Here is a 25,902-nt window from a genome sequence, read left to right as displayed (position 1 = left end):
GACGCCTCTTATAGATTCGCCCTCGCGTCCCCGCCCCTTCCTTTCCCGCCCTCCCTTGCGCTACGGGGCCGCCTGCGCAGGCCCGCACGGGGTGCGAGCCAGAGTCGTAGGTCCTCCCCCCACTCGCTGATTGGGCGACATTTTGAAGTGACTGGGAGAGAGGAATTTTTTTCTTTAATCCCACCGCCTCTCCTCGCTGCTCCCTTCTGCACTGAGATTTAAGGTTTGAAGACTCGAGGGTAAAATTGGGCCGCTTTCATTCTAGTTTGGACAACGGTTTCATCTTCAGCAAAAGCCTCTCATTCGTAGCACCCCCCCCAGCTGGAAAATGGTCTGCTCTGCGAATCGGTAATGGAGGCGGGGTGGGGCGGGTCCTCCCGAGTGGGCTCCCGGGGGAGGGCGGTTGCTCATGAATATGCAGTTCTCTTGCTGAATATACATGAACAAGCCAAGATGGCGGGACCAGTGGCTTGTCCGGAAGTAGCCGATGTTGGTCAAACGGCCCCCAGAGACGGGTGGGCATCTCCTGGCCTCTAGTGCCGCGCCGTACCGGGCCATGGTCCTAGATCCATGGCCTGAGCCGCTCGAAGAGACTTCAGCTCGGAGGCCTGCTCTGGAAGGAGCCTGGCCACTGTCCGGGAGAGATCACGGGACCGTGACAATCCGAGAAAAGCAGATTAGCCATGGGGCGGGCCACGAAAGTCCTGAGGGATTTGGGGTCAAGGCATCTGAACATTAGGAAATCCTTCACACTGTAGAATATTTCAGGAATAAAATGGAGGGCGGGGATCCCAAGGGATTCTCCAATGAGAACGGTCGTAGGACTTCCACTCTCCCTCCAAAGCAGAGACGACACCACTGCACAGCCACATTCAGAGTAATCCTTGTTTGATGTCAATGTCACGTCACCACCCCAAGGGGGGGGGGCACAAGCACGAGAAAAGGAAACCTTCGCCGTGAGGGGAGGGGTGGGGAGGCACGCTCCCCTCCCCCAGCGCAGCTGCTGGCTCTGTCTTTGCCGGAACACTCCAGCCCCAATGCTCTTCTCTTTGCTGCTGAGTGAAGTCCTCCCCGTGGCCCACGGCCTGCCTGCCGTGGATCTGCTCCTCAGACTTTACCCCTTAGTTATGCCCTGATTCCCAGGACCCAGCCTGGACTCCACATCCCTTGGTCCCAGGCTGGCTCCAGGTCTTCCAGGTAGTCACTCTCCACCAAGTCCCCAAGTCACCCTTGACTCTGAGAGGTACCCTCTCCCACACCAGTTCTTTTCCAGTCACTTGTCCTCCCATGTTCGTCTTCAGTCTTTGCCTCTATTTACCCCTGCCCCTCCCAACCCCCGGGCTCCCAAGTTCTATCTCACTCCTCCACCTTCCCTTCCCTCTCACAGCTGAGGTTCCGGGCTGTGATGATGGCAATGCTGCCCAGCACAACCCCTGCCCCCATGATGTCAGAAGGTGCCACAGTCTCATAGAGCATATAATACTGCAGTATAAGGGCCACCACCACCTCAGAATGCAGGACAGCGCACACCAGGGCAGGGTGGGCCTTGGTGACCGCATAGCTCACACATGTGAAGGAGACCAAGGCGAGGATCCCCACTGCCCCCACACAACTCCAGCTCAGAAGGTCACTGGGCAGCACGGGGGTCTGCAGCACGAAGAGGCCTGGCACAGAGCCCAGCAGCCCCACCAAGCCAAATAGGAAGGCCACTGTTGGGAGGCAGGAGGGAAAGTGCAGAGAACGATAGACCAGAAGCCCCAGGGACAGCGTCAGGCCTCCCAGGAAAGCCAGCACATAACCCAGGGCGGTGTAGAGACCCGTGGTCCCCTCCTGCAGTGTCCCTAGTCCAGGTCCCACAATGATGATTAGTCCTAGGATGCTGCCCAACAGTCCACACCAGTCGTAGCCACTGAGACCCTGGCTCTCAAGGCAGAGGGCGAGGAGGGCGGAGCAGACGGTGGAAGAACCTTTGCGAACAGTGGCAGCGTTGCCAGCGGGCACCACCTGAACCGCACTGTAGGCACATCCAATGCTGAGGACGTTGAGCAGGGCATGGAGGCAGGCCCGGCCTCGGATGTCAGGAGGTCCCAGAAGTGGGTCGCCACGCAGTTTAAGTAGCAGGGCAATAGGGAGGTGAAAGAGACACCGACAGACGAGCAGCTCCAGCGAGGGCAGGTTGGAAGTCTGGTAAGCCATACGAGAAAGGGGGCCCACGAAGCCAGCAGGCAGGCCCCCACCCAACAGGGCCACCAGCAGACCCTTGGTGGCATCAGAGGGCTGGCAGCGCTGGTGCGAGGGGAGGCTGGGTGGAGTGGAGGGCGGCGATGGCTGCGTGAACTCGGGCAGGTTGAAGTAGGGGTGACTGCCAGCCTGTTAGGGAGAAAGGAGCTCAGGGTAGACAGTAGCCACAGCCCGGGTGACCTGGGGCAGGGCAGATGCGAGGATGGGGTCTGGGAGGAACTCTTGGGAGCTAGAAAGGGCCTAAAAGATGAGTGAGATGGTATAATGTGGGTCTGCAGCAGGAAGCAAGGAGTGAGCAGTCCTGGAGTATCATTTCCTAGGTAAGTTGTTCCTGGGAGGAGAAAAAGGAACCAGGATGCCCTCTTGGATTGAGGAAGGGGAGGAAGCCTCAGATGCTATGCATCTGTGTGATGCCACAAGTTCCAGAGACACCTGGGTACACCATTATGAATTCTATTTGTGGGTATCTCTGAGACAGCTAAGTTTTAGGAAAGGAGAGGAAATGGAGCAACCAGGAGCTATAGGGAGGGAGTATTGGGCCCCTGGCCCCCACACTCACCATCTTTCCTTGGACTTTCTCCTCTCTCCTCCTGGCTCAGGGAGCCTGGGCCCCTCAGAGCTCCAGCCATTGTGACCTGGTTGGAGTGGGGGTGGGGTTCTTCCCTGGAACCCTCCTGAGGTGGTAGTGCGCCTATTTTCCCACTGAGTCTAACTCTGCTTCTTTTCTTTCTTTTTTTGTTTGAAATGAAGTTTCCACTCTTGTTGTCCAGGCTGGAGTGCAATGGTGTGATCTCATCTCACTGCAACCTCCACCTCTCAGATTCAAGCGATTCTCCTGCCTCAGCCTCCCAAGTAGCTGGGATTACAAGCGTGCGCCACCACACCTGGCTAATTTTTCTTTCTTTCTTTTTTTTTTTGAGATGGAGTTTCGCTCTTGTTGCCCAGGCTGGGGTGCAGTGGTGCGATCTCGGCTCACTGCAACCTCCGCCTCCCAGGTTCAAGCAATTCTACCTCATCCTCCCAAGTAGCTGGGATTACAGGCATGCACCACCACACCCAGCTAATTTTTTATTTTTAGTAGAGATGGTGTTTCTCCATGTTGGCCAGGCTGGTCTTGAACTCCTGACCTCAGGTGATCCGCCCACCTCGGCCTCCCAAAGTGCTGGGATTACAGGCCTGAGCCACTGCACCCGGCTAATTATATTTTTTGTTGTTTGTTTTTTTTTGGTAGAGATGGGGTTTCACCATGTTGGTCAAGCTGTTCAGGAACTCCTGACGTCAAGTGATCCACCCCACCTCAGCCTCCCGAAGTGATGGGATTACAGGCATGACCCACCCTGCCCAGCCCAGGCTGGAGTGCAGTGGCACCATCTAGCCATCTCGGCTCACTGCAAGCTCCGCCTCCCGGGTTCACGCCATTCTCCTGCCTCAGCCTCCCAAGTAGCTGGGATTACAGGCGCCCGCCACCACACCCGGCTAATTTTTTTGTATTTTTAGTAGAGACGGGTTTCACCGTGTTAGCCAGGGTGGTCTCGATTTCCTGACCTCATGATCCGTCCGCCTCTGCCTCCCAAAGTGCTGGGATTACAGGCGTGAGCCACCGCACCCGGCCTCAGAGAGGTTTTAAGGCAAGGAGCTCTGAAGCCTGGCTCCTCTATCTCCTTAGTTTTTAATTTTCCAGCACCAGGGAGGAGTTCTTGGGATTGTCCCTGTGGAGTTTCAGGAATGTGTTTTTTTCTGTGTGTGCTTCCACCTGGTGTTTTGTTGATGCTGTCCCCAGAGGCCGACAACAAGGTTTCTGCATTTATGTTCAAGGATACAGATGTGGATCTATCTGCTGGTGGGGACAAAGTACCCAGCCAGCTTCGTGTGTTCATTTGCGCTGGTGGTCGTTAATGTGTGCCCCGTGTGCATGGCCAGGGCCTTCCTTTTCCGCGGCCTGCTGAGCGTTCCTGCGCATTCCTGGAGAGGGTGTGTGTGTGTGTGTCCAGGGCTGGCCCTCTTTGAGTGTGCTGACCCTGAGTCTGTGGGTCCCACTGGGCCTGATTATGAGTCTGCCATGTCATGTCTGCACCCTGAGAGCCTGTGTGTTAAATGCTTTCAGGCAGTGTGCACCGCTGAGTGAAGGGCGTGCAGGGGGAAGGGCGGAGGGAGCCCTTTCCCTGGGGGTCGGTGGTCTTGCGCCCCTGCCGGGGTGCTGCAATCTGGCCCGCGCCCGGCTCGGTGTCCACCCGCCCGGTGGCCCAGCGCGGCGCGGTGTCCTGCCGCGGGGATCAGTCCCGGGGAAGGCCGTCGGGCGCTCGGAGCTTTGTGTCGGTGTCGGCTGCGCTGCGCCGGCCTCCTCTCGGCGGCGACGGCGGCGGCGCTGGGGGGGGACTGTTTCCGGGGGTGGGGGTGGGGGTAGGACCGGGGCGGGGGGAGCCGATGATGTCAGCGGCGGCGGCGGCGGCGGCGGCAGCGGGGCCGGGCCGGGGCCAGGCGCTGGGGGGGCCGGGGCCGGAGCCGGAGCCAGAGCCGGAGCTGGAGGCGGGCGAAACCGGAGCGGCCGGGGGCGGCCACGGTGATGAGCCGGGCCTGGCGGACGCGGCGCCATCACAGTCAGGTGGGCCCCGGGGCGAACTGGGCAGGGCCAGGGCGGACCGGAGCCAACTGCCGGGCCCCCTCTCCGCTGCCCGGCGCCGCGGAGCCCCGGCCGCGCCCCGCGCCCAGACCGCTCTCCTTTGGGGTTGACCTGGGGGCGCAGGGGTCGGGGGCTGAGCCTGGCCCCGCCCCCGGGCGCACACGACGCTGGGGGGCGACTAAGGGGGCCCTGGTATGGCGTCCGAGCGAGCGGCGGCCGGGGGACGCGATCGCCTGGGGCCGTGGAAGGGGCGGCGCTCACTCCCCCTTTGAAGGGTTAATTCTGCAGCCTAATGTCCCCCTCCCCCCGTGGGGCAGGTTGGGGGTGGGGTGGGGCGGGTGTGAGCCCGGGCAAGCGCTGCAAGCTGCTGGGAGGGCGATGGCGTAGGAGCCAGGCAGAGAGGGGGAGGGGTGGGCCGCCGAGCGCCCCAGAGTTGGGGTGTGCGGGGTGCGCAGGGCGAGCTGGGGCCCCGGAACCACCGCGCCGTCGGGGCAGGGTTGTGGCTGTGAGTCTTGGAGATCGTGTGTCTCGTGCTGTGTGGTGGGGCAAGGTAAACCTCTCCTGGGCACCACCGTTTGCTGGCAGCCAGGGGTCTGGGTAGGGCCCTCCCTGGGCCATGGAGGTAGAAAGCCAGAAGGGGTGTCCAGTGTTGTGGGGCAGAGTTACAAGACGAGCCCTGTGGCTCTGGGTGACAGATAGGCATTCTGAGCAGGGCACAGCATGCTGGTGCAGAGTTTGTTCGATGTGGGGCTGTGTGTTTTCTCCAGCATGTGTTTTCTCGCATGTGCGTCTTGTGCTGCACCTATGACCTGTTTATGAACTGTTTTCTGCAGAGCTGGCATGCTGTATGTGTTGCGGAGGGTGCCAGGATGCAGTGTATGTGCCCTTTTGGAGGGGGCGGTTGTGGGCCTTTTAGTCAGAAGGCGTCACGTCTGGGTCCCATTTCTGTTGCTCTGTTGAGGTGTGGTCCAGTGGTAAAGAGGGCGATGGATGGGTTTGCGTGTCCGTCATGAGCGTGTTGCATGGGGGCTGCGCGTCTAGAACTCAGATCCGGAAGATCTGGAGTGAGGAACCCCAGGGTGTGTCTTGGGCCTGTGGGTCAGCTGGCATTGGTGTGAGGGGTTCGGGGTGGAATGCGCCACTTGTGTTTGTGGGATCATGGGCAGCCAAGCAAGGGGAAGGTTCTGCGTTTGCAACATTCTCCACAGGATTCTTTTGTGACGTTGTTTGTAGGAGCCTGTCCGGGCTGCTGGGCTGGGAGGCAAGCTGGTCAGAAAACACATGTGGGGAGGGAGGTGGCGTGACAAGGGTAGTGTGGGCCTCAGACCCAAGAGGCCAGCCGCAAGCAGGCTGTGTATGCGTGCCTGCCGTCTGTGTGCTTAAGTGGTGGTGGGGCTGCGGAGGGGATTTGGTATGAGGAAGGCGGGAGATAAATGCAGGGTAGCGCATGGCGGCCGGCGGGAGGCATGGGTGTTGTCAGGCGGCCCAGCTAATCTTTGCAGGGTCTGTGTGTTTGCCCCTCATCAGCCTGCCCAGCATGTCAGGGTCACCCGGAGGAGAGGCTGGGCGGCCACAAGGGAAGTAAGCTTAGACAGAGCGGCTCCTTGGCCATGTTTATGTAAAGGCTGGGTGTGACTCTTGTCACTAAAATGGAAAAAAGAAACGTGAAGTTTTCAGCCTCCTCCTGCTTCACCCTCTCCCTCTCTCTGCCCCCCTTGTGGGTATCTCTGACGCACACTGGGCCCCACTCTTGCGACGGTGGAAGGGCCTCGGAACGGAATTCGCTCACTAGGCAGATTCCTCAGAACAGGTTTTCCTCACCTTTGGGGCCTGGGCCCTTCTAGGGGTGTGTGTGCGAGTGCATTCCAAGCCTGCACACCACTGTCTACTGTGCCTGGCCCCACTGGAAGGATGTGTGTACGTAGGGGAAGGGAGGGTGCTGTGGACAGGCCCTCCGGCATGGGGGGCTGGGAGGGGGTGGCCGCCTGGGGGAGCCTGCACAACAGGTGCACAGTGACAGCCTGGTGAAGAGAAAGGAGCCATGGCCCAGGGCTGAGGAGCTCTGGCGTCTTTACCATTCCCTCACTGGCACTTGATCTGAAGGAAGCTCAGTTCCTCATCTGCGGAATGGGGCTGATTGCCTGCCCTGCATATCTTCCGAAAGCACGTGGGAAACGGACCCGAAAGTGGCTGCAGTCTGGGGGCTGGCACAGCCCCTGTCAGCCCTCCGTCAGGACTGGGAATTCCCTTCTTGGGGCTTGGCTGATAATAATGGCAGCACACACTTGCTTAGCACTGACCATGCACCAGCCACTGTCTTCAGGGTGCTTACGTGTGACCACTCAGTCCTCCGACCAACACCATGAAGTAGGCACTGTAATTACCTCCCTTTTTCAAGCGAGGCAGCTGAGGGCCAGAGAAGTTAAGTAATTTGTCCCAAGTCACTTAGCTAGTGAGAGGTGAAGCTGTATTTGAACCTGGGCAATCAGGTTGCAGATCTTATGCTCTTAACTACTGTACTGTGCTACCTTCTGGAACATTCAGTGGATGGTCCTTTCTGTGCAATTGCCTCCAACACTCTTCTCCCCAGTTACTGCAGAACTTAGCATCTGTGCAGCAGTCCATTTCAGAAGACCCAGATGGTCAGGGAGCCCCAGCTGAGGCCATGAGAACCTGAGTCTCTGCTGCTGCATAAGGTGGATGGTGGCCATAGGGGCACAAAAGGTTGATGAGTCAGAGGAAGGAGAGATTGTCCTCATCTTGTCAGTCAGGGAGGGCCAAGAAGGAGGTGGCCTTGGAGTTAGATCTTAATGTTTTGGAGGGATTTTGACAAGCTTGGGGAAAGAGCATTTCTGACAGGACAAGCCAGCACAGGCAAAGGTGTGCAGGTGTGGGTCATGTAGAAGCTGGAGGGCACACTGGGTGTCTGGGGTTTCATTCATTTGTTTAGAGATGAGGTCTCACTATGTTGCCCAGGCTGGACTCAAACTCCTGGGCTCAAGCAATCCTCTAGCCTCAGCCTGCTGAGTAGCTGGGACTATATGGGTACGTGCCACCACACCCGGCTCGCACTGATTACTGTGTGTTTGAAGAGGATAACACAAGGCAAGATTAAAAAGGAAGATTGGAGCTAGACTAGAGCCCTTGACTGCCTGGTAGAAGAATCTGAATTTTATTCTAGAGTCAGTGGGGACCAGTGGAGGTTTTGAGCCCAGGAGTGATATTCCTGAACTGTGGTTAGGGACGTTGACCCTCGGTGGGAGGAGGGCTGGGTGGAGGAAGGTAAGCCTGGAGGCCAGGGGGTAGCTGGGAGGCTATAGCCTTGGACCATGTGAATGTTAACAAGGACCTGAGCTATCGAAGGGAAGATTTCCAGAGCCATTCCCAAGCTCGGCCGCGGTTTCAGCCACACTTGATGACTGCTGGATGTGGGAGCGAGGGAAAGGGTGGAGTCAGACATGACACATTTAGCACTTAGCACGTGAGACCTTGTGCGGTGGTTTATGTAACCAGCTGGCGGGCCATAGGCCCCTTCAGGGCCAGGTCTAGCAGTATGGCAGAGGGAAAGATTGAGCATCTGGGGTCAGCCGGGCCTGGATTCGAATCTTGACTGCTATTTACAAGCTGTGCGATCTCGAGCAAGGTATATCCCTCTCTGAGCCTTGGTTTCCTCTTCTGTAAAATTAGAATAATATGACGGGGCGTGGTGGCACATGCCTGTAATCCCAGCACTTTGGGAAGCCAAGGCAGGGGGATCACCTGAGGTCAAGAGTTCAAGACCAGCCTGGCCAACATGGAGAACCCCTGTCTCTACTAAAAATACAAAAACTAGCTGGGCATGGAATCCCAGCTACTCTGGAGGCTGAGGTGGAGAATTGCTTAAACCTGGGAGACGGAGGTTGCAGTGAGCTGAGATCATGCCACTGCACTCCAACCTGGGCAACGGGATAATATAAATACCTACTGGGGGTGGCTGTACTGAGAACATCATTAAATGAGGCAGTGTGTGTGAGGTCCCAAGAAGAGTATGGGGCAAATTGTGAGGACTCCAGAGTGGTCAACTTATTTATGGTTTTTTAAATTTTTTTTTTTTTTTTGAGACTGAGTCTCGCTCTGTCGCCCAGGCGGGAGTGCAGTGGCCAGATCTCAGCTCACTGCAAGCTCCGACTCCCGGGTTCACGCCATTCTCCTCCCTCAGCCTCCCGAGTAGCTGGGACTACAGGCGCCCGCCACCACGCCCGGCTAATATTTTGTATTTTTTAGTAGAGACGGGGTTTCACCGTGTTAGCCAGGATGGTCTCGATCTCCTGACCTCGTGATCCGCCCATCTCAGCCTCCCAAAGTGCTGGGATTACAGGCTTGAGCCACCGCGCCCGGCCAATTTTTTTTTTTTTTTTTTTTTTTTTACTTGAGACGGAATTTCGCTCTTGTTGCCCAGGCTGGAGTGTAATGGCATGATCTCAGCTCACTGCAACCTCCGCCTTCCAGGTTCAGGTGATTCTCCTGCTTCAGCCTCCCAGGTAGCTGAGATTACAAGCGTCCAACACGACGCCCAGCTAATTTTTTATTTTTGGTAGAGACCGAGTTTCACCATGTTGGCCAGGCTGGTGGTCAGTCCCTGATCTCAGGTGATCCACCTGCCTTGGCCTCCCAAAGTGCTGGGATTACAGGCGTGACCTGGCCATACCCGGGCTTTTTTTTTTTTTTTTTTTTTTTTTTTGAGGCAGAGTCTCACTCTGCCACCCAGGCTGGAATGCAGTGGCGCAATCTCTGGCTCACTGCAACCACCACCTCCCCAGCTCAAGCAATTCTCCTGCCTCAGTCACCTGAGTAGCTGGGATTACAGGTGTGTACCACCACACCCGGCTAATTTTTATATTTTTAGTACAGACAGGGTTTCATCATGTTGGCCAGGCTGGTCTGGAACTCCTGACCTCAAGTGATCTGCCCGCTTCAGCCTCCCAAAGTACTGGGATTACAGGCGTGCGCCACTTGCCTGGCCCAGAAGCGGTCAAGTTATAATGGTCATCCCTATCTCTGGGCCAACTTAGTCCGTCATGGATAATGGCTTCGTTCCTGGAGGATGGACTTTGAGGACAGGTTCATTCATTTACCTGTTTTTTTGTTTTGTTTTTAACCACCCATTATGTGCTAGGCCCTATTCTAAGGACTTGAGATACTGCAGTGAACAAAGCAGACAAAATTCACTACCCCTGGCTGGGTACTGTGGCTCACACCTGTAATTCCAACACTTTGGGTGTCCAAGGCGGTGAATTGCTTGATCCCAGGAGTTCAAGACCAACCTAGGAAACATGGTGAAACACTATCTCTACTAAAAATACAAAAAATTCGCTGGGTGGTGCTACTTGAGAGGCTGAAATTTGAGAATCACCTGAGCCTGGGGGAGGTCGAGGCTGCAGGGAGCTGTGGTAACACCACCGTACTCCAGCCTGGGTAACAAAGCAAGACCTCATGTCAAAAAAAAAAAAAAAAAAAAGGCTGACCACGGTGACTCACACCTGTAATTCCAGCACTTTGGGAGGCCGAGGCAGGTGGATCACCTGAGGTCAGGAGTTCGAGACCAGCCTGGCTAACATGGTATTTGTCTCTACTAAAAATACGAAAATTAGCCGGGTGTGGTAGCATATGCCTAGAGTTCCAGGTTTTTGGGAGGCTGAGGTAGGACAATTGCTTGAACCCAGGAGGCGGAGGTTGCAGTGAGCCGAGAGAAATCACGCCATTGCACTCCAGCTTGGGCAACAGAGCGAGACGCCATCTCAAAAACAAAACAAAACTCCAAAAAATCCTACCTTTTACCCCTTGGAGCTTACATTCCGGACATAAATAAGAAATAGGAGCTGGGCACAGTGGCTCTCCACTATAATCCCAGCACTTTGGGAGGCTGAGCTGGGCGGATTGCTTGAGCCCAGGAATTCAAGACCAGCCCTGGGGAACATGGTGAAACCTCATCTCTACAAAAAATACAAAAAGTAGCTGGGCATGGTGGCAGGTACCTGTAGTCCCAGCTACTCAGAAGGCTGAGAGGTAAAGGATCACTGGAGCCCAGGAGGTCAAGGCTGCAGTGAGCCTCAATCCCACCACTGTACTCCAGCCTGGGCAACAGAGCAAGATCCAGTCTCAAAAAAAGATAAACAGTTGACCGGGCTCTGTAATCCCAGCACTTTGGGAGGCCAAGGCAGACAGATCACCTGAGGTCAGGAGTTCAAGACCAGTCAGGCCAACATGGTGAAACCCCATCTCTACTAAAAATGCAAAAATTAGCCGGGCCTGGCTGGGCGCGGTGGCTCACTCCTGTAATCCCAGCCCTTTGGGAGGCCGAAGCGGGAGGATCACAAGGTCAGGAGATCTAGACCATCCTGGCTAACACAGTGAAACCCTGTCTCTACTAAAAATACAAAAAAAAAATTAGCTGAGAGTGGTGGCGGGCGCCTGTAGTCCCAGTTACTCAGTTGGCTGAAGCAGAATGGCGTGAACCCAGGAGGTACAGCTTGCAGTGAGCTGAGATCGTGCCACTGCACTCCAGCCTGGGTGACAGAGCAAGACTCCGTCTCAAAAAAAAAAAAAAAACGTGGTGGCGGGCACCTGTAGTCCCAGTGACTCGGGAGGTTGAAGCAGGAGAATCGCTTGAACCCGGGAAGCGGAGGTTGCAGTGAGCCGAGATCGTGCCACTGCACTCCAGCCTGGGCAACAGAGCTAGACTGTGTCCCCCCTGAAAAAAAAAAAGGGAGAGAAACAGTTGGGCCAGTTTCAGTGGCTCATGCATGTCATCCCAGCACTTTGGGAGGCTGAGGCAGAAGGATCACTTGAGCCCAGGAGTTCAAGAAAAGCCTGGCCAACATAGGGAGATCCAGTCTCTACTAAAAATAAAAAATAAATTAACTGCGCATTGTGGTGTGCACCTGTGGTGCCAGCTACTAGGGACACTGAGGTGGGCGGTCACGAGAGCCTGGGAGGTTGAGGCTGCAATGAACCGTGATTGTGCCACTGCGCTCCAACGTGGACAACGGAGTGAGACCTCGTCTCAAAAAAAAAAAAAAAAAAAAAGAATGGCCGGGTGCAGTGGCTCATGCCTGTAATCCTAGCACTTGGAGAGGCAGAAGAGGCGGGCAGATCACTTGAGGTCAGGAGTTCAAAACCAGCCTGACCAACATGGTGAAATCCCACCTCTACTAAAAATACGAAAAAATTAGGCAGGCTGGGCGCAGTGGCTCACGCCTGTAATCGCAGAACTTTGGGACGCCAAGGCAGGTGGATCACGAGGTCAGGAGTTCAAGACCAGCCTGGCCAAGATGGTGAAACCCCATCTCTACTAAAAATATAAAAATTAGCCGGGTATGGTGGTGGGTGCCTGTAATCCTAGCTACTCAGGAAGCTGAGGCAAAGAATTGGTTGAACTGGGGAGGCAGAGGCTGCAGTGAGCGGAGATTGTGCCGCTGCACTCCAGCCTGGGCAACAGAGTGAGACTGTGTCTCAAAAAAAAAAGAAGAAAAAAAAATTAGCCAGGTGTGGTGTTGGGCGCCTGTAATCCCAGCTACTCGGGAGACTGAGGCAGGAGAATTGCTGGAACCTTGGAGGAGGAGGTTGCAGTGAGCCCAGATCACACCACTGCACTCCAGCCTGGGTGACAGAACTGGACTCTGTCTCAAAAAAAAAAAAAAAAAAAGGGTTACTAAGTGCTAAGGAGTAAAATTAAGTAGGGTAGGGAGATAGGAAGTTTTAGGAAGTGGGGAGTGGCCGGGGAAGGCCTCAGGGGAAGGTGGCTTCTAAGTCAAGGCTTAAAGGAAGTTGGGCTTCACTGCATGAGGTTATCTGGAGGAAAGAACATTCCAGCCAGAGGGAACCACAAGACGTAGGGCGTGTCTGGTGTCCATGCTCAGATCCCCACCTCAGTGCCACCTCTGAGGTCACACAGGCATTGAAGAGTAGAAATGGTAAGAACAAACAAAAAACTTGAAAACCACAGAGCCACCAAACCTACCATGAAGCCCAATTTATGCCTTTTTTTCTTCACCGCTTCTCTCCACCATTTTCCAGGACTGAGTTCTACGAACTAGATATTGCCACTTGTTGGCTCGCTTAATTTTTATAACAACCCCACAAGGTAGGAACTATTAATCGTCCCCACCGTACGGACAAGGAAACAGATACAGAGAGGTTAAGTAACCTGCCTGGGGTCACATAGCTGGTCTTCTCCACTTCCTATAAGGCCTTGCAGGGCAGTAGCCAGTCACAGGGCAGTTGAACTTAAGCTTCGTCCAAACGCTGGATTGGCTAGCAACAAAATCTGAGGCAGATAACCCCATCACTACCTTCCCTCTACCTCAAAGGGAGGAGTTTAGAGTATTTGATTTCTCTAAGCCTGTTGCCTCACTGTGGCCATTTTGAGTGTTGAAATGAGATGATACAGATAAAATGCTTAGCATTATACTTTGCACATGGTAAGTATTTCAAGCCTGGGCAACACGGCAAGACCCCATCTCTACAAAAGTAAATAAATAAGCCAGGCATTATGTCATATGCCTATGGTCCCAGATACTCAGGAGGCTGAGGCAGGAGGATCATTTTATTCCAGGAGGTTGAGGCTGCAGTGAGCCATGTTCACACCACTGCACTCCAGCTTGGGCAACAGAATAAGACCCTGTCTAAAAAAAAAAAAAAAAAAATTCACAAATGGCAGCTACAGAGACCATGATGACGATGATTGTGTGTGATCCCTAAGGGCCAGTCCAGCATTGGGTGTCTCTGGTTCTTAGAAGCCCTGACAGGTCTCGTCCAAGTACGGTGGCAGTTAGCACACAGTCACATATGCATAGGCACCAAGTCCACCAATATGGTTGTGCAGGTTGGCAGGCCCAGCCAATGCGGTGAATGGGAACTGGAGGCAAACCTTGACTTTGCTCACCTACACAGGGCTGCTGCCTCCTGGAAGAAAGAACCTTGCTTCTAATTTTCAGAAAGGCACCCAGGTAGGCTATTTGAGCCCTGGTGGGTGCCATAAACACGTCCTTCATTAATGTAAGGTGAAGTCGTGAAGTCATCAGGAACATAGGCTTTGGAGCCAAACTTCCTGGGATCAGATCCCAGCCCTGCTACTAGCTGCTCCTATGTCCTCGGGCCAGCTACCTAGCATCTGTAAACCATAATCTGACATTTATTTTATTTGTTTGTTTATTTTGAGATGAAGTTTCATTCTTGTTGCCCAAGCTGGAGTGCACTGGCGCGATCTCGGCTCACTGCAACCTTTGCCTCCTGGGTTCAAGTGATTCTCCTGCCTCAGCCTCCTGAGTAGCTGGGATTACAGGTGCCTGCCTCCATGCCCTGCTAATTTTTTATATTTTAAGTAGAAATGGGGTTTCACCATGTTGGCCAGGCTGGTCTCGAGCTTGTGAACTTCAGGTGATCCACCCACCTCGGCCTCCCAAAGTGCTGGGATTCCAGGCATGAGCCACCACGCCCAGCCTATTTTATTTTTTTGGTTCTGTCACTCAGGCTGGAGTACAGTGGCACAATCATAGCTCACTGCAGCTTTGAACTGCTGGGCTTAAGGGATGCTCCCACCTCAGCCTTCTGAGTAGCTGGGACTGCAGGTGCACACCACCACACTTGGCTACTTTTTGTATTTTTTGTAGAGACCAGGTTTTTCCATCTTGCCCAAGCTGGTCTCGAACTCCTGAGCTCAAGAGATCCACCTGCCTCAGCCTTCCAAAGTGCTGAGATTACAAGTGTGAGCCACTGCACCCAGCCCATAGTCTGTCATTTTATTTATTTATTTATTTATTGAGACAAAGTCTCGCTCTGTCACCAGACTGGAATGCAGTGACTCAATCTCGGCTCACTGCAACCTCCGCCTCCTGGATTCAAGTGATTCTCCTGCCTCAGCCTCCCGAGTAGCTGGGACTACAGGTGCCCGCCACCGTGTCTGGCTAATTTTTGTATTTTTAGTGGAGATGGGGTTTCACCATGTTGGCCAGGATGGTCTCAATCTCTTGACCTCATGATCCACCCATACCGGCCTCCCAGCTGCTACGGATTACAGAGTGAGCCACCGTTTCCTGGCCTATTTTTTATTTTTTTATTTTTATTTTTATTTTATTTATTTATTTTTTTTGGGAGGCAGGTCCGGCTCTAGCCAGGCACGGGTGCAGTAAGGCAATCCTGCTCACTGCAAGCTCCGCCTCCGGGTTCCACGCCATTCTCCTGCCTCAGCCTCCCGGTGGCTGCGGGACTGCAGGCCTCCTAACCCAGCCCGGCCTAGTACAGCCTGTGCAGGGAGACGGGGTTTCACCGTGGTCTCGATCTCCTGACCTTGTGATCCACCCGCCTCGGCCTCCAAAACTGCTAGGATTACAGGCGTGAGCCACCGTGCCTGGCCTATTTTTTATTTATTTTTATTTTTATATTTTGAGACAGAGTCTCACTCTGTCACCCAGGCTGGATCAATCTCCATCCAGAGTTATCTCGGCTCACTGCAGCCTCTACTTCCTGGGTTCAAGCGATTCTCCTGCCTCAGCCTCCCAAGTATCTGGGATTACAGGCACCCACCACCATGCCTGGCTAATTTTTTTTTTTATTATTTTTAGTAGAGATGGGGTTTCTCCACATTGGCCAGGCTGGTCTGGAACTCCTGACCTCAGATGATCCACCCACCTCGGCCTCCCAAAGTATTGGGATTACAGGTGTGAGCCACAGTGTCTGGCCTTAAGGAGGGATAGTGACCGGGTGTGGTGGCTCATGCCCGTAATCCCAACACTTTGGGAGGCCTAGGCGAGCGGGTCACAAGATCAGGAGATCGAGATTACCCTGGCTAACAGGGTGAAACCCCATCTCTACTAAAAATACAAAAAATTAGCCAGGCGTGGCGGTGGGTGCCTGTAATCCCAGCTACTCAGGAGGCTGAGGCTGGAGAATCGCTTGAAACCGGGAGGCAGAGTTTGCAGTGAGCTGAGATTGCGTTACTGCATTCCAGCCTGGGTGCAGAGCGAGATTCCATCTCAAAATAAATAAATAAATACAAATTTAAAAAGCGGGAAAGCTAACTGCTACCTTTCAGGGTAGTAATAAGGAACAAATGAGGTAATTCAAATAAAACACTGACTCTTGGGGTCCCAGTGGGCCAGTGGTTATCATGGAAGTGAGTAGCAGGCCTGAGCACCAGCCCACGAATGCAGTGAGGCCCCTTCCTCAGGATGCCTGACCTATCTGAAATTCACCAATTGACAGGGTAACACTTGGCCTAGAACCTGATCGGTCCCTGGCAGACAGGGTTGTTAAAACTTTGGAATATCATCACTGTTTACCATCTTCCTTCTTCCCATCCAGGAAAGGTGTCAGGAAAATATTTTGGGGAATGCGAAATGGGGTATATGTGGGGAAAAGGCCTTTGAGTCCAGATAGTATGAGTGATAAATGGGAAAGAATATTTTTCAGGGGATGGGAATTGTATGAGAAACTCCTGATTCCGAACGCCTCTGAAGACACGTGTGGCCCATGGGATATGGAAGGACACCCTCAAAGATGGGTGACGGCTCCCAGGCTTTGTGGAGGGCAGAGGAGAGGGTCCGGAGAGCTCTGCTCTCAATTCTGCAGGCCTGGATCTCTAAATAGGTGCCACCTGTCATTATCAACGCTGTGTGACTCCGGATAAGTCTGGCTTTCAAACTCAAACCTTCAACTGAAAAGAGTCCTCGAGGCCCTGATGGTGCCTGCAGGAGAAAGTGGCCGTGCGGTACTTTCTGTGCTGCTGACTGCCTGAGCTTGCCTTTGAGTTGCCTGCTCTTCCCTTTGTTTTTTGGGTTTGTTTTTTTTTGTTTGTTTGTTTTGAGATGGAGTTTCGCTCTGTGGCCCATGCTGGAGTGCAGTGGCGTGACCTCGTCTCACTGCAACCTCCACTTCCCCGGTTCAAGTGATTCTCCTGCCTCAGCCTCCCAAGCAGCTGGGATTACAGGCGTGCGCCACCACGCCTGGCTAATTTTTTGTATTTTTAGTGGAGATGGGGTTTCACCATGTTAGCCAGGGGTTTCATCGTGTTAGCCAGGATGGTCTCGATCTCCTGAACTCGTGATCTGCCCACCTCTACCTCCCAAAGTGCTGGGATTACAGGCATGAGCCACCGCACCTGGCCTTGATTATGCTGCTTTTTCAGCCCAAATCCCTAGGGCATCAGGTCTCTGAGTGAGGTGTGGGACCAGGCCTCCTGGTCTTGTGGCCTTTCCAGTGCCCTCCAGAGACTGGAGCAAGCTGGCAGTTGTGTAGGGGTCAGTGGGCTTCAATGGTTGCCTGGCAGCTGGGCCAGAAACCCCCTCTAAGATTTATGGGGCTGGGAGGATATGAGGAGGTCCTCTCCTCATTTGAATATCTGCCAGCTTAGGTCCCATTTTTAAAAGCTCACAAATTATTTTGATATGTAAATGAGACCATTGTGATGAATGACAACATGCAAATCTTTGACTTTCTCTGAGCCCTGGAGATTGGGCCAAAGGGACTTGAGAGTGCTGTGACAGGCTTCCCTGAACCTATGGGCTGGACCTGTGCTACTATATTGTTTGGAGGTGAATTGAGAATATGTAAATTATCTTGTCACTGTACTTCTCTGGGCCTGCAGAACAAGGCTCTGTAATAATCTGCGTGGCCTCCCAGGTTTGACCGGACGCAGCTAAACAAATAACCTGGCAGAGGCTCTGGGGAGGGGTCCGGGCTCACCCGGATGTCCTCTCTGGCCACAGTCCTGCACCCCTCCCCACTTCCTGGGGGCTTTTCCTCCTACTTCCCTCCCTGATGACCCTCTCCTGCTCCTCCTGTAGGTTCCCCTGACATGGTTTCTGTTTCTCCACAGAAGGAAGAGGCCCAGCAGAAGGGACTCGCTGAGCCACCCCCCGCCCCACTCCATGTTGGCTGTGCTCTCAGGTGAGAAGGTACCCAGAGGTCTACAGTGAGGGAAAAGTAGACGCAAGGCAGCAGGCCAGCAGGGGCGGCCATTTTGTCTAGGCTGGGGAGTTCTGTGAAATGGCTATCAGGAGTTGTGGCGCTTCCTCCTCCTTCCCATGAGAGAGGTTTCCCTCGCTTACCTCTCTAGTCTGGGACTTCAGAGGTCATGACCCCTTGACCTTCACCATGACCTGAGGTATCTCTGGCCTCTTCCAGCCACAGAAGTGAGTTAGACATACTGGTCTTGGATGCTGGCCAGACTTGGGTGGCTAAGGGCCAAGTCCTGGCTTCTGTGGCCTGAAGTGATCAGCCTTCCACTGGCTTCTGACCAGCAGCTCCTGACCCTCTCTTTGCCTGGCCTTAGAAGCCTCTGCTCTCTGCCCAGCCTCCGAGACTCTACCTGGCCTCTTCTCCCACTGTCTAGGCTGGCACCATGCCCCCCCCCTGCAGAGGTGACGGACCCGTCTCATGCCCCTGCCGTCCTGCGCCAGCTCAATGAACAGCGGCTCCGTGGCCTCTTCTGTGACGTCACCCTCATAGCCGGAGACACCAAGTTCCCTGCTCACCGCAGCGTCCTGGCTGCTTCGAGTCCCTTCTTCAGAGAGGCCCTGCTCACTTCAGCTCCACTGCCCCTCCCACCAGCTACAGGGGGCTCCGCACCCAACCCTGCCACCACCACAGCTGCCTCTTCCTCCTCCTCGTCTTCCTCGTCGTCTTCCTCTTCCTCCTCCTCTGCTTCCTCTTCTTCCTCCTCTTCCTCTTCCTCTCCCCCTCCAGCCTCTCCCCCTGCTTCTTCCCCGCCCCGGGTCCTGGAGTTGCCAGGGGTCCCAGCAGCTGCGTTTTCTGATGTCCTCAACTTCATCTATAGCGCCCGGCTCGCACTGCCTGGTGGTGGAGGGGACGGTGCAGCTGTAGCAGAGATTGGAGCTTTGGGGCGCCGTCTGGGTATCTCCCGCCTTCAGGGCCTGGGGGAGGGAGGTGATGCCTGGGTACCTCCTACCCCAGCCCCCATGGCCACCTCGCAGCCTGAAGAGGACAGCTTCGGGCCCCGGCCCAGGCCAGCTGGGGAGTGGGAGGGTGACAGGGCTGAGGCCCAGGCCCCTGACTTGCAGTGCTCCCTACCCCGGCGGCCCCTCCCCTGCCCCCAATGTGGAAAAAGCTTCATCCATCCCAAACGGCTGCAGACCCATGAGGCCCAGTGCCGACGAGGGGCTAGCACTCGGGGGTCTACAGGGCTGGGAGCCGGGGGCGCTGGCCCTGGTGGTCCTGCAGGGGTGGACGCCTCAGCCCTGCCTCCACCGGCGGGCTTCCGAGGAGGCCCCGAGCACGTGGTGAAGGTAGTGGGAGGCCATGTGTTGTATGTGTGCGCAGCTTGTGAGCGTTCCTATGTGACCCTGTCCAGTCTGAAGAGACACAGCAATGTACACTCGTGGCGGAGGAAGTACCCCTGCCGCTATTGCGAGAAAGTGTTCGCCCTGGCGGAGTACCGCACGAAGCATGAGGTGTGGCACACGGGGGAGCGCAGGTGAGTGGTCCAGGCTGGCGGGGGGAGTGGCTGGAGGCCAGCACTCAGAGATCACAGGGACAAGGGCAGCAATGGGTGGGGCTTGGGGCCTAGAAAGTTATCCTGAGACTAGGCTAGCTGCAGTAATCCCAGCACTTTGTGGGGCTGAGGTGGGAGGATCGCTTGAGGCCAGGAGTTTGAGACAAGCCTGGACAACATAGAGACCCCATCTCTACAATTTTTTTTTCTTTTATTTTCTTTTTTTTTTTCTGAGACAGGGTCTCCCTCTGTAGCCCAGGCTGGAGTGCAGTGGTGCGATGTCGGCTCACTGCCACCTCTGCCTCTCAGGTCCCAGTTTAAGCAATTCTGCCTCAGCCTCCTGAGTAGCTGGGATTACAGGCATGCGTCACCATGCCCAGATAATTTTTGTTTATTGTATTTTTAGTAGAGTTGGGGTTTCACCATGTTGGTCAGGATGGTCTTGAACTCCTGACCTCATGATCTGCCTGCCTTGGCCTCCCAAAGTTCTGGGATACAGGCGTGAGCCACCACACCTGCCTTTTTTTTTATTTTTATTTTTTAAGACTGAGTCTCGCTCTGTCCCCCAGGCTGGAGTGCAGTGGTTCAATCTCAGCTCACTGCAACCTCTGCCTCCTGGGTTCAAGTGATTCTCCTGCCTCAGCTTCGTGAGTATCTGGGATTACAGGTGCGCACCACCATGCCCAGCTAATTTTTGTATTTTTAGTAGAGACAAGGTTTCACCATGTTGGCCAGGCTGTTCTCGAACTCCTGACCTCAGGTGATCCACCAACCTCGGCCTCCCAAAGTGCTGGGAGTACAGGGATGAGCCACTGCACCCAGCCTCTACAAACAATTTGAAAAGAAAAAAAAAAGCCATCCTGAGGCCCCTGCTCACCACCACTCACCTGTCTGCCTCCCTCCAGCCCCAGTTCCTTCAGCTGAGGTTTTTTTTTTCTTTTCTTTTTCTGAGATGGAGTCTTGCTCTGTTGCCCAGGCAAGAGTGCAGTGGAGCAATCTTGGCTCACTGCAACCTCGCCTCCAGGGTTCATCAGCTGAGGTTTATTAAGTCTCTTTGTTCCATGTCCTGGCTTGCTGCCGTGGGGAAGGGCTAGAGGGAAAGAGAAAGCTCCCCTCACCGGAAAGGACTGCGGCGGCACAGGCACGTCCAGGAATCATTACACTATTCTGAGCAGGGCCTTGTGTTTCCACGCGGTGTCCCTGTTCGTAAGTCGTTTCCGCATTCTGTCATCTGGGCTTGAGAAGAAGGCTCTGTGAGTTAGGCTGGGTCCCAAGTGGAACAGCCAAGGCCTCATGGGCACCCCACACTGAGGCTGGCTGGGTGAGGGAGGCAGCGCAAGGCTGCGGGAGTCACAGGTTTGAGTGCAGGGTGCAGGAGGACCTGGGAGGCTTCAGGGCCCTTGACTCAAGTGGCTGTGTTCCTGCCCTGTTCCCTGCTGTGCTGACCCAGGTACCAGTGCATCTTCTGTTGGGAGACCTTTGTCACTTATTATAACCTGAAGACCCACCAGCGAGCCTTCCACGGCATTAGCCCGGGCCTCCTCGCCAGTGAGAAGACACCCAATGGAGGCTACAAGCCCAAGCTCAATACACTCAAGCTCTACCGCCTGCTCCCCATGCGGGCAGCCAAGCGGCCCTACAAGACCTACAGCCAGGGAGCCCCGGAGGCCCCTCTTTCTCCAAGCCTCAACACACCGGCCCCTGTGGCAATGCCAGCCAGCCCGCCGCCTGGGCCCCCACCTGCCCCAGAGCCTGGCCCTCCACCCTCTGTCATCACTTTTGCCCACCCAGCCCCCTCTGTCATTGTCCATGGGGGCAGTAGCAGTGGTGGAGGGGGGAGTGGGACGGCCAGCACAGGAGGGTCCCAAGCCGCCTCGGTTATCACTTACACTGCTCCCCCGAGGCCACCCAAGAAACGAGAATACCCACCTCCTCCCCCTGAGCCTGCAGCCACACCCACCAGCCCAGCCACAGCAGCCAGCCCAGCCACCGCTGCAGGGCCAGCCACGGCCACCGCCACGGAGGAGGCCAAGGGCCGGAATCCACGGGCCGGAAGGACTCTGACTTACACAGCCAAGCCAGTGGGCGGGATTGGTGGAGGTGGGGGTGCCCCTGCAGGGGCTGGCCGGGGCCCCTCTCAGCTGCAGGCTCCACCTCCACTGTGTCAGATCACTGTGCGAATCGGGGAGGAGGCCATTGTCAAGCGCCGCATCTCAGAGACTGACCTGCGTCCTGGGGAGCTGAGCGGAGAGGAGATGGAGGAGACTGAAGATGATGAAGAGGAGGAGGACGAAGAGGAGGAGGAGGATGAGGAGGAATCAAAGGCTGGTGGGGAGGATCAGCTCTGGAGGCCCTACTACTCCTACAAGCCTAAGCGCAAGGCTGGAGCTGCTGGAGGTGCCAGTGTGGTGGGTAGTGGGCCGCCCCGAGGCCGCCGGCCACCACGCTGGAGGCAGAAGCTAGAACGGAGGAGCTGGGAGGAAACCCCAGCAGCCGAGAGCCCAGCGGGACGTGCCCGCACAGAGCGGAGGCACCGCTGTGGGGACTGTGCCCAGACCTTTGCCACCCTGAGAAAGCTGCGAAAGCACCAAGAGGCCCACGGTGGGGGCTCCCACAGCTCCCGGGCCGGACGGAGGCCCTCCACCCGCTTTACCTGCCCCCACTGCGCCAAGGTGTGCAAGACCGCAGCTGCCCTGAGCCGCCACGGGCAGAGGCATGCTGCTGAGCGGCCCGGGGGCACCCCAACACCTGTCATTGCCTATTCCAAGGGCAGCGCTGGCACCCGGCCCGGGGATGTCAAGGAGGAAGCCCCCCAAGAGATGCAAGTCTCCTCATCCAGCGGTGAGGCAGGTGGCGGGAGCACTGCTGCTGAGGAAGCTTCCGAGACCGCCTCACTCCAGGACCCTGTCATCTCAGGGGGTGAGGAGCCCCCAGTGGTGGCAGGCGGGGGCAGCTATGCATACCCACCTGTGCAGGAATTTCCACTGGCCCTGATTGGGGGCGGCCGGGAACCTGGTGGTGGCAGGGGAAAATCTGGGAGTGAAGGGCCAGTGGGAGCTGGTGAGGGGGACCGGATGGAGGGGATAGGGGCTGCCAAAGTCACTTTCTACCCTGAGCCCTACCCGCTCGTCTACGGCCCCCAGCTCCTTGCCGCTTACCCTTACAACTTCAGTAACTTGGCCGCTCTCCCAGTTGCTCTCAACATGGTCCTACCTGATGAGAAGGGTGGGGGGGGCCCTTCCCTTCCTACCAGGGGTCTTTGGCTACGCAGTGAATCCTCAAGCAGCACCCCCTACCCCGCCAACACCACCTCCCCCAACTCTTCCTCCACCAGTTCCCCCTAAGGGAGAAGGGGAAAGGGCAGGGGTTGAGAGAACCCAGAAGGGTGATGTGGGGTGAACCTTGGGGCTCAATCCCCCTTTCACCAGATGCCACCCTCCCTGAACCCCCCACCACTACCAGCTCCCTGGCCTCCCTGCCCCTTGGGAGCCCCTCCACACTCTTGTGCAGGGACTTGGGGGCCCCTGGAGCTCAGGGGTCAGGCTGCTTTGTGTGAGATTGTAGTTTTCCCATCTCCTGGGAAGGGATCTTTCAAGGTTCCCCTCTCAATCTTCCTCCAGGGAATGGCCTCCATGAGGGGCAGGGCCAGCTTCCATCCCTTCTCCAGCCCTTGGGGCAACTGAGCAATATACTTAACCTGAATCTCTACTCACGGCCCCCACCAGCTCTGAATGTCTAACCTGCTCCCCTGATTCGTAAACCTAGGGGGAAACCATCTCTCTCTCCTAATGACCCCCCCTTGTTCTGAAGCTTTCTCTAAGCCCTTCCCAGATGCTTCCTAGCACATTCCATTCTTTGTGGCCCAGGGCCTGGACCAGACCATTGTGATACCTGACCCCACCTGCCTGGGAGTGTGGCTTTGGGTTCCATCCTTCCCAAGCGTGGGTCTCTACGTCCCTGTTTCCCTTGCATCAAGACGCCTTCCTCGGCTTCCATGCCTTTGGATCTTCCATGTTCCTCCCCATATTCCTGGACTTCGGAGATGGCCTCTCCCAAGCCAGGTCAAGGAGGTTTGGGGGAGGGCTGCCCTTCTGTTCCGTGGCTGAGCACTTTCCCAGTCCAGGGCAGGGAAGTATTGGCCCCATCTTGACCCCCAAATCCAGTGAGCTCCAGATTCTTCCAAGGCAAAAGAGGTGAGCAGATCATACCTCTTTCTGCCTCTACATATGGCCTATTCTGGGCTAAACCAGATTTGGGGGCCAGGAGGGAAGAACTCCAAATGGGATGGAGAAGGGAATCTACTTTCTCCCTGTTTTTCTTCCTGATGGTTTCTCCCAGACTAGACCAAATAGCCAGAAAAATGATAGGGGTGGGATGGGTGGGTAAGCCCAGGATTTGCACATGACCTTCCATCCTTACCTGTATTCCCATCTCCCCAGTATCACTCCCCTCACCAATCACTCCAGATGGTTTTGGGGGAACCATTCTACTCTTCTGGTGGGCTTTGGGGTATCCCCACCAGCTTTCCCTTCAAAATAGCACCTTACACCCCATCTTTGACTCAGTTCCCCTCACCCAAAGATCCCAGCCTAGGGATGGGGTACAGGGACTTTAAATAGTCCCTAATCCCTAATTTGCACTAGTTAACCCTGGTCAGGGGTCCCTGTATTTCCTTCCAGTGGGGGAGATGAAGAAATGTTTGCTCCTAATTCTCTTTGAAAACTGGGCCTCCCTGCTCTGTGATTGGATAAACATTTCCCATCCCACCCACCTCCCCCCAGAAAATAGCTCACAAGGGGAGAGCCAGTTTGGGGGAGCAAATTTGACAAATGGGAATTAGAGGAGTGCAGTTTTAAAAGGAAAAGTTGCTGTCATCAAAATGCCAGCCTTTTCCCCAGCTACTGTTTTTGGGGCCAAGATGGCTGCCCTAGCAGCAATCACTGCCAAGGGCAAGATCATGGCTTTTGGAGGGAGGTGAGTTTAGGGAGGGCCAGGACCATCCTCCTACCCCTCATACCCTCCCAGCATATACAAAGGGGGAGGTTCTAGACAGGCTCCCTGAATGTTCACCACAGAGGAGTCACTCCTTCATTCCTCCTCTGTCTCTTTGCACTTTTCTTGGTCTTGGCCACAGCCTGAGTGATGAATTTCCTACTGAATGTACCAAGTTCCAATTTTTAAGGGGGGGAAGTTTCAAATGGGAAAAAATGCAAAAAAAAAAAAAAAAAAATCACTAAAATTTCCCACAAATCTTGTTTCTGGCACTTTAGAAAAACTGCAAAAAAATACGTAATAAAGAATACATATATATATATCTACACACAAATTATATATCTATCTATCTATACAGCGGAACCACAAGAGAGACTGAGGAAGGCCTGGAGGCAAGGGCAGAGGTTATGACAGTGCCCCTATATCCTTAACCCGTACTCCTCTGAGGCAAACAGGCATGGGAAAATGGAAGGGTTGAGGATGGACCGGAGAATTGGAACTTCAGAATAGGTCAAAATTCCAAAACCATGGACATTTTTTTGGGAGAATTGAGATTGTAGACATTTATTTTTTTTTAAATATGATTAAGGAAAATAGCTTCCAGAATGTGGTGGTTCTGGGCAACAAATGAGATTGTGGCGACGTGGAGATTAAAATATATGTATTTGAACTGGGGAATTTGAATATTGTGAGTTTCAGATGTTGGAAATTTGGGATTTTGCAGTTTTGTCTTTTGAAAATGATCAAGTCTTGTTAGTTCGTGCCCTCTTTCCCCATGTTCCCTGGGAAGAAGGGTGGTGGCAGAGTGGGAAGGCCACTGGTTCTGTGCCACAGCACGCAAGATTTAGAATTCTACAGACTCTAGCTCTATACGTAGTGAGGACCCAGATTTAGAGAAACTGACCAATATTTATCTCCGCATTTGTGTGTGTGTCCAACTCTGTAGGCCAATAAACCAACAAGACAAATGAACTGTGCTCCACAGTGGGATGCCAGGTGCAATTATTTGCGTGGCTGGTGGGTCTGGGGAAAAGGAACATGCTAACTTTGTCCCACAGGGATCCCTGCGAGTTGTGGCCCAGTGCTCTCTCTTTGGACAACAACTTCCAGCAATTGAGTAGTTGAGTGAGGGCTTGTTGACTGTCAGCTCAAGCTGACTTTGGCCCAACCTCCAGCCAGAAATGTTAACAGTCTAGTTCATACAACCTGCTGAGCGCAAGATCTCTATGTCCAAAATGGCCCTGACTTAAACCAGGTCTAACCTTCCTTCCAAATTGAAAGAAGACTGAGGCACAAAATGTGTGATGCCCCTAAGAGACACAACCTTTCTTTTTCCACTTGTAGCTTCCCCGCTTCAACTCCTTGCCCCCTATATCTTTTCTAGTGTTATGGAAGAATGGGCAGCTAAACTAAGTGACGTGGGTCAGGCGTATAGGGGCTTTGAGGAACTGTGGTATGAATAACTTGACCAGACAGAGTGGGCAGCCACTAAGCTCTAGCCAAGTTGTTGCCAACAGGGGAATCAGGCCTGGTGTTACTGTATTTATTTATTTATTTTTGA

The 25,902-nt window shown here is 54.7% G+C and overlaps 2 protein-coding genes across 2 annotated transcripts; one reads left to right on the top strand and one right to left on the bottom strand.

Annotated features, from left to right (window-relative positions):
- Positions 1-867: 867 nt before the first annotated feature.
- Positions 868-3,024, bottom strand: SLC35G6 (solute carrier family 35 member G6). Its single transcript, XM_003912258.5, has 2 exons — positions 2,801-3,024; positions 868-2,370 (listed from the first exon to the last, which is right to left on the bottom strand). Exons 1-2 carry the CDS (start codon positions 2,801-2,803, stop codon positions 1,357-1,359), a joined length of 1,017 nt encoding a protein of 338 aa, XP_003912307.1. The 5' UTR covers positions 2,804-3,024; the 3' UTR covers positions 868-1,356.
- A 1,646-nt stretch (positions 3,025-4,670) lies between these two features.
- On the top strand, positions 4,671-25,325 carry ZBTB4 (zinc finger and BTB domain containing 4). The gene is given in 5 exon segments (XM_003912252.4): positions 4,671-4,843; positions 17,715-17,785; positions 18,231-19,331; positions 20,800-22,576; positions 22,578-25,325. Coding segments are annotated over 5 exon segments (3,159 nt in total). The 5' UTR covers positions 4,671-4,804; the 3' UTR covers positions 22,749-25,325.
- Positions 25,326-25,902: the final 577 nt, after the last annotated feature.

Source organism: Papio anubis, chromosome 17, assembly GCF_008728515.1.
Source record: "Papio anubis isolate 15944 chromosome 17, Panubis1.0, whole genome shotgun sequence".
NCBI classification, from domain to species: domain Eukaryota; kingdom Metazoa; phylum Chordata; class Mammalia; order Primates; family Cercopithecidae; genus Papio; species Papio anubis.
Note: the sequence above shows the minus strand (reverse complement) of the source record. Positions and strands in the feature narration are given on the sequence as shown.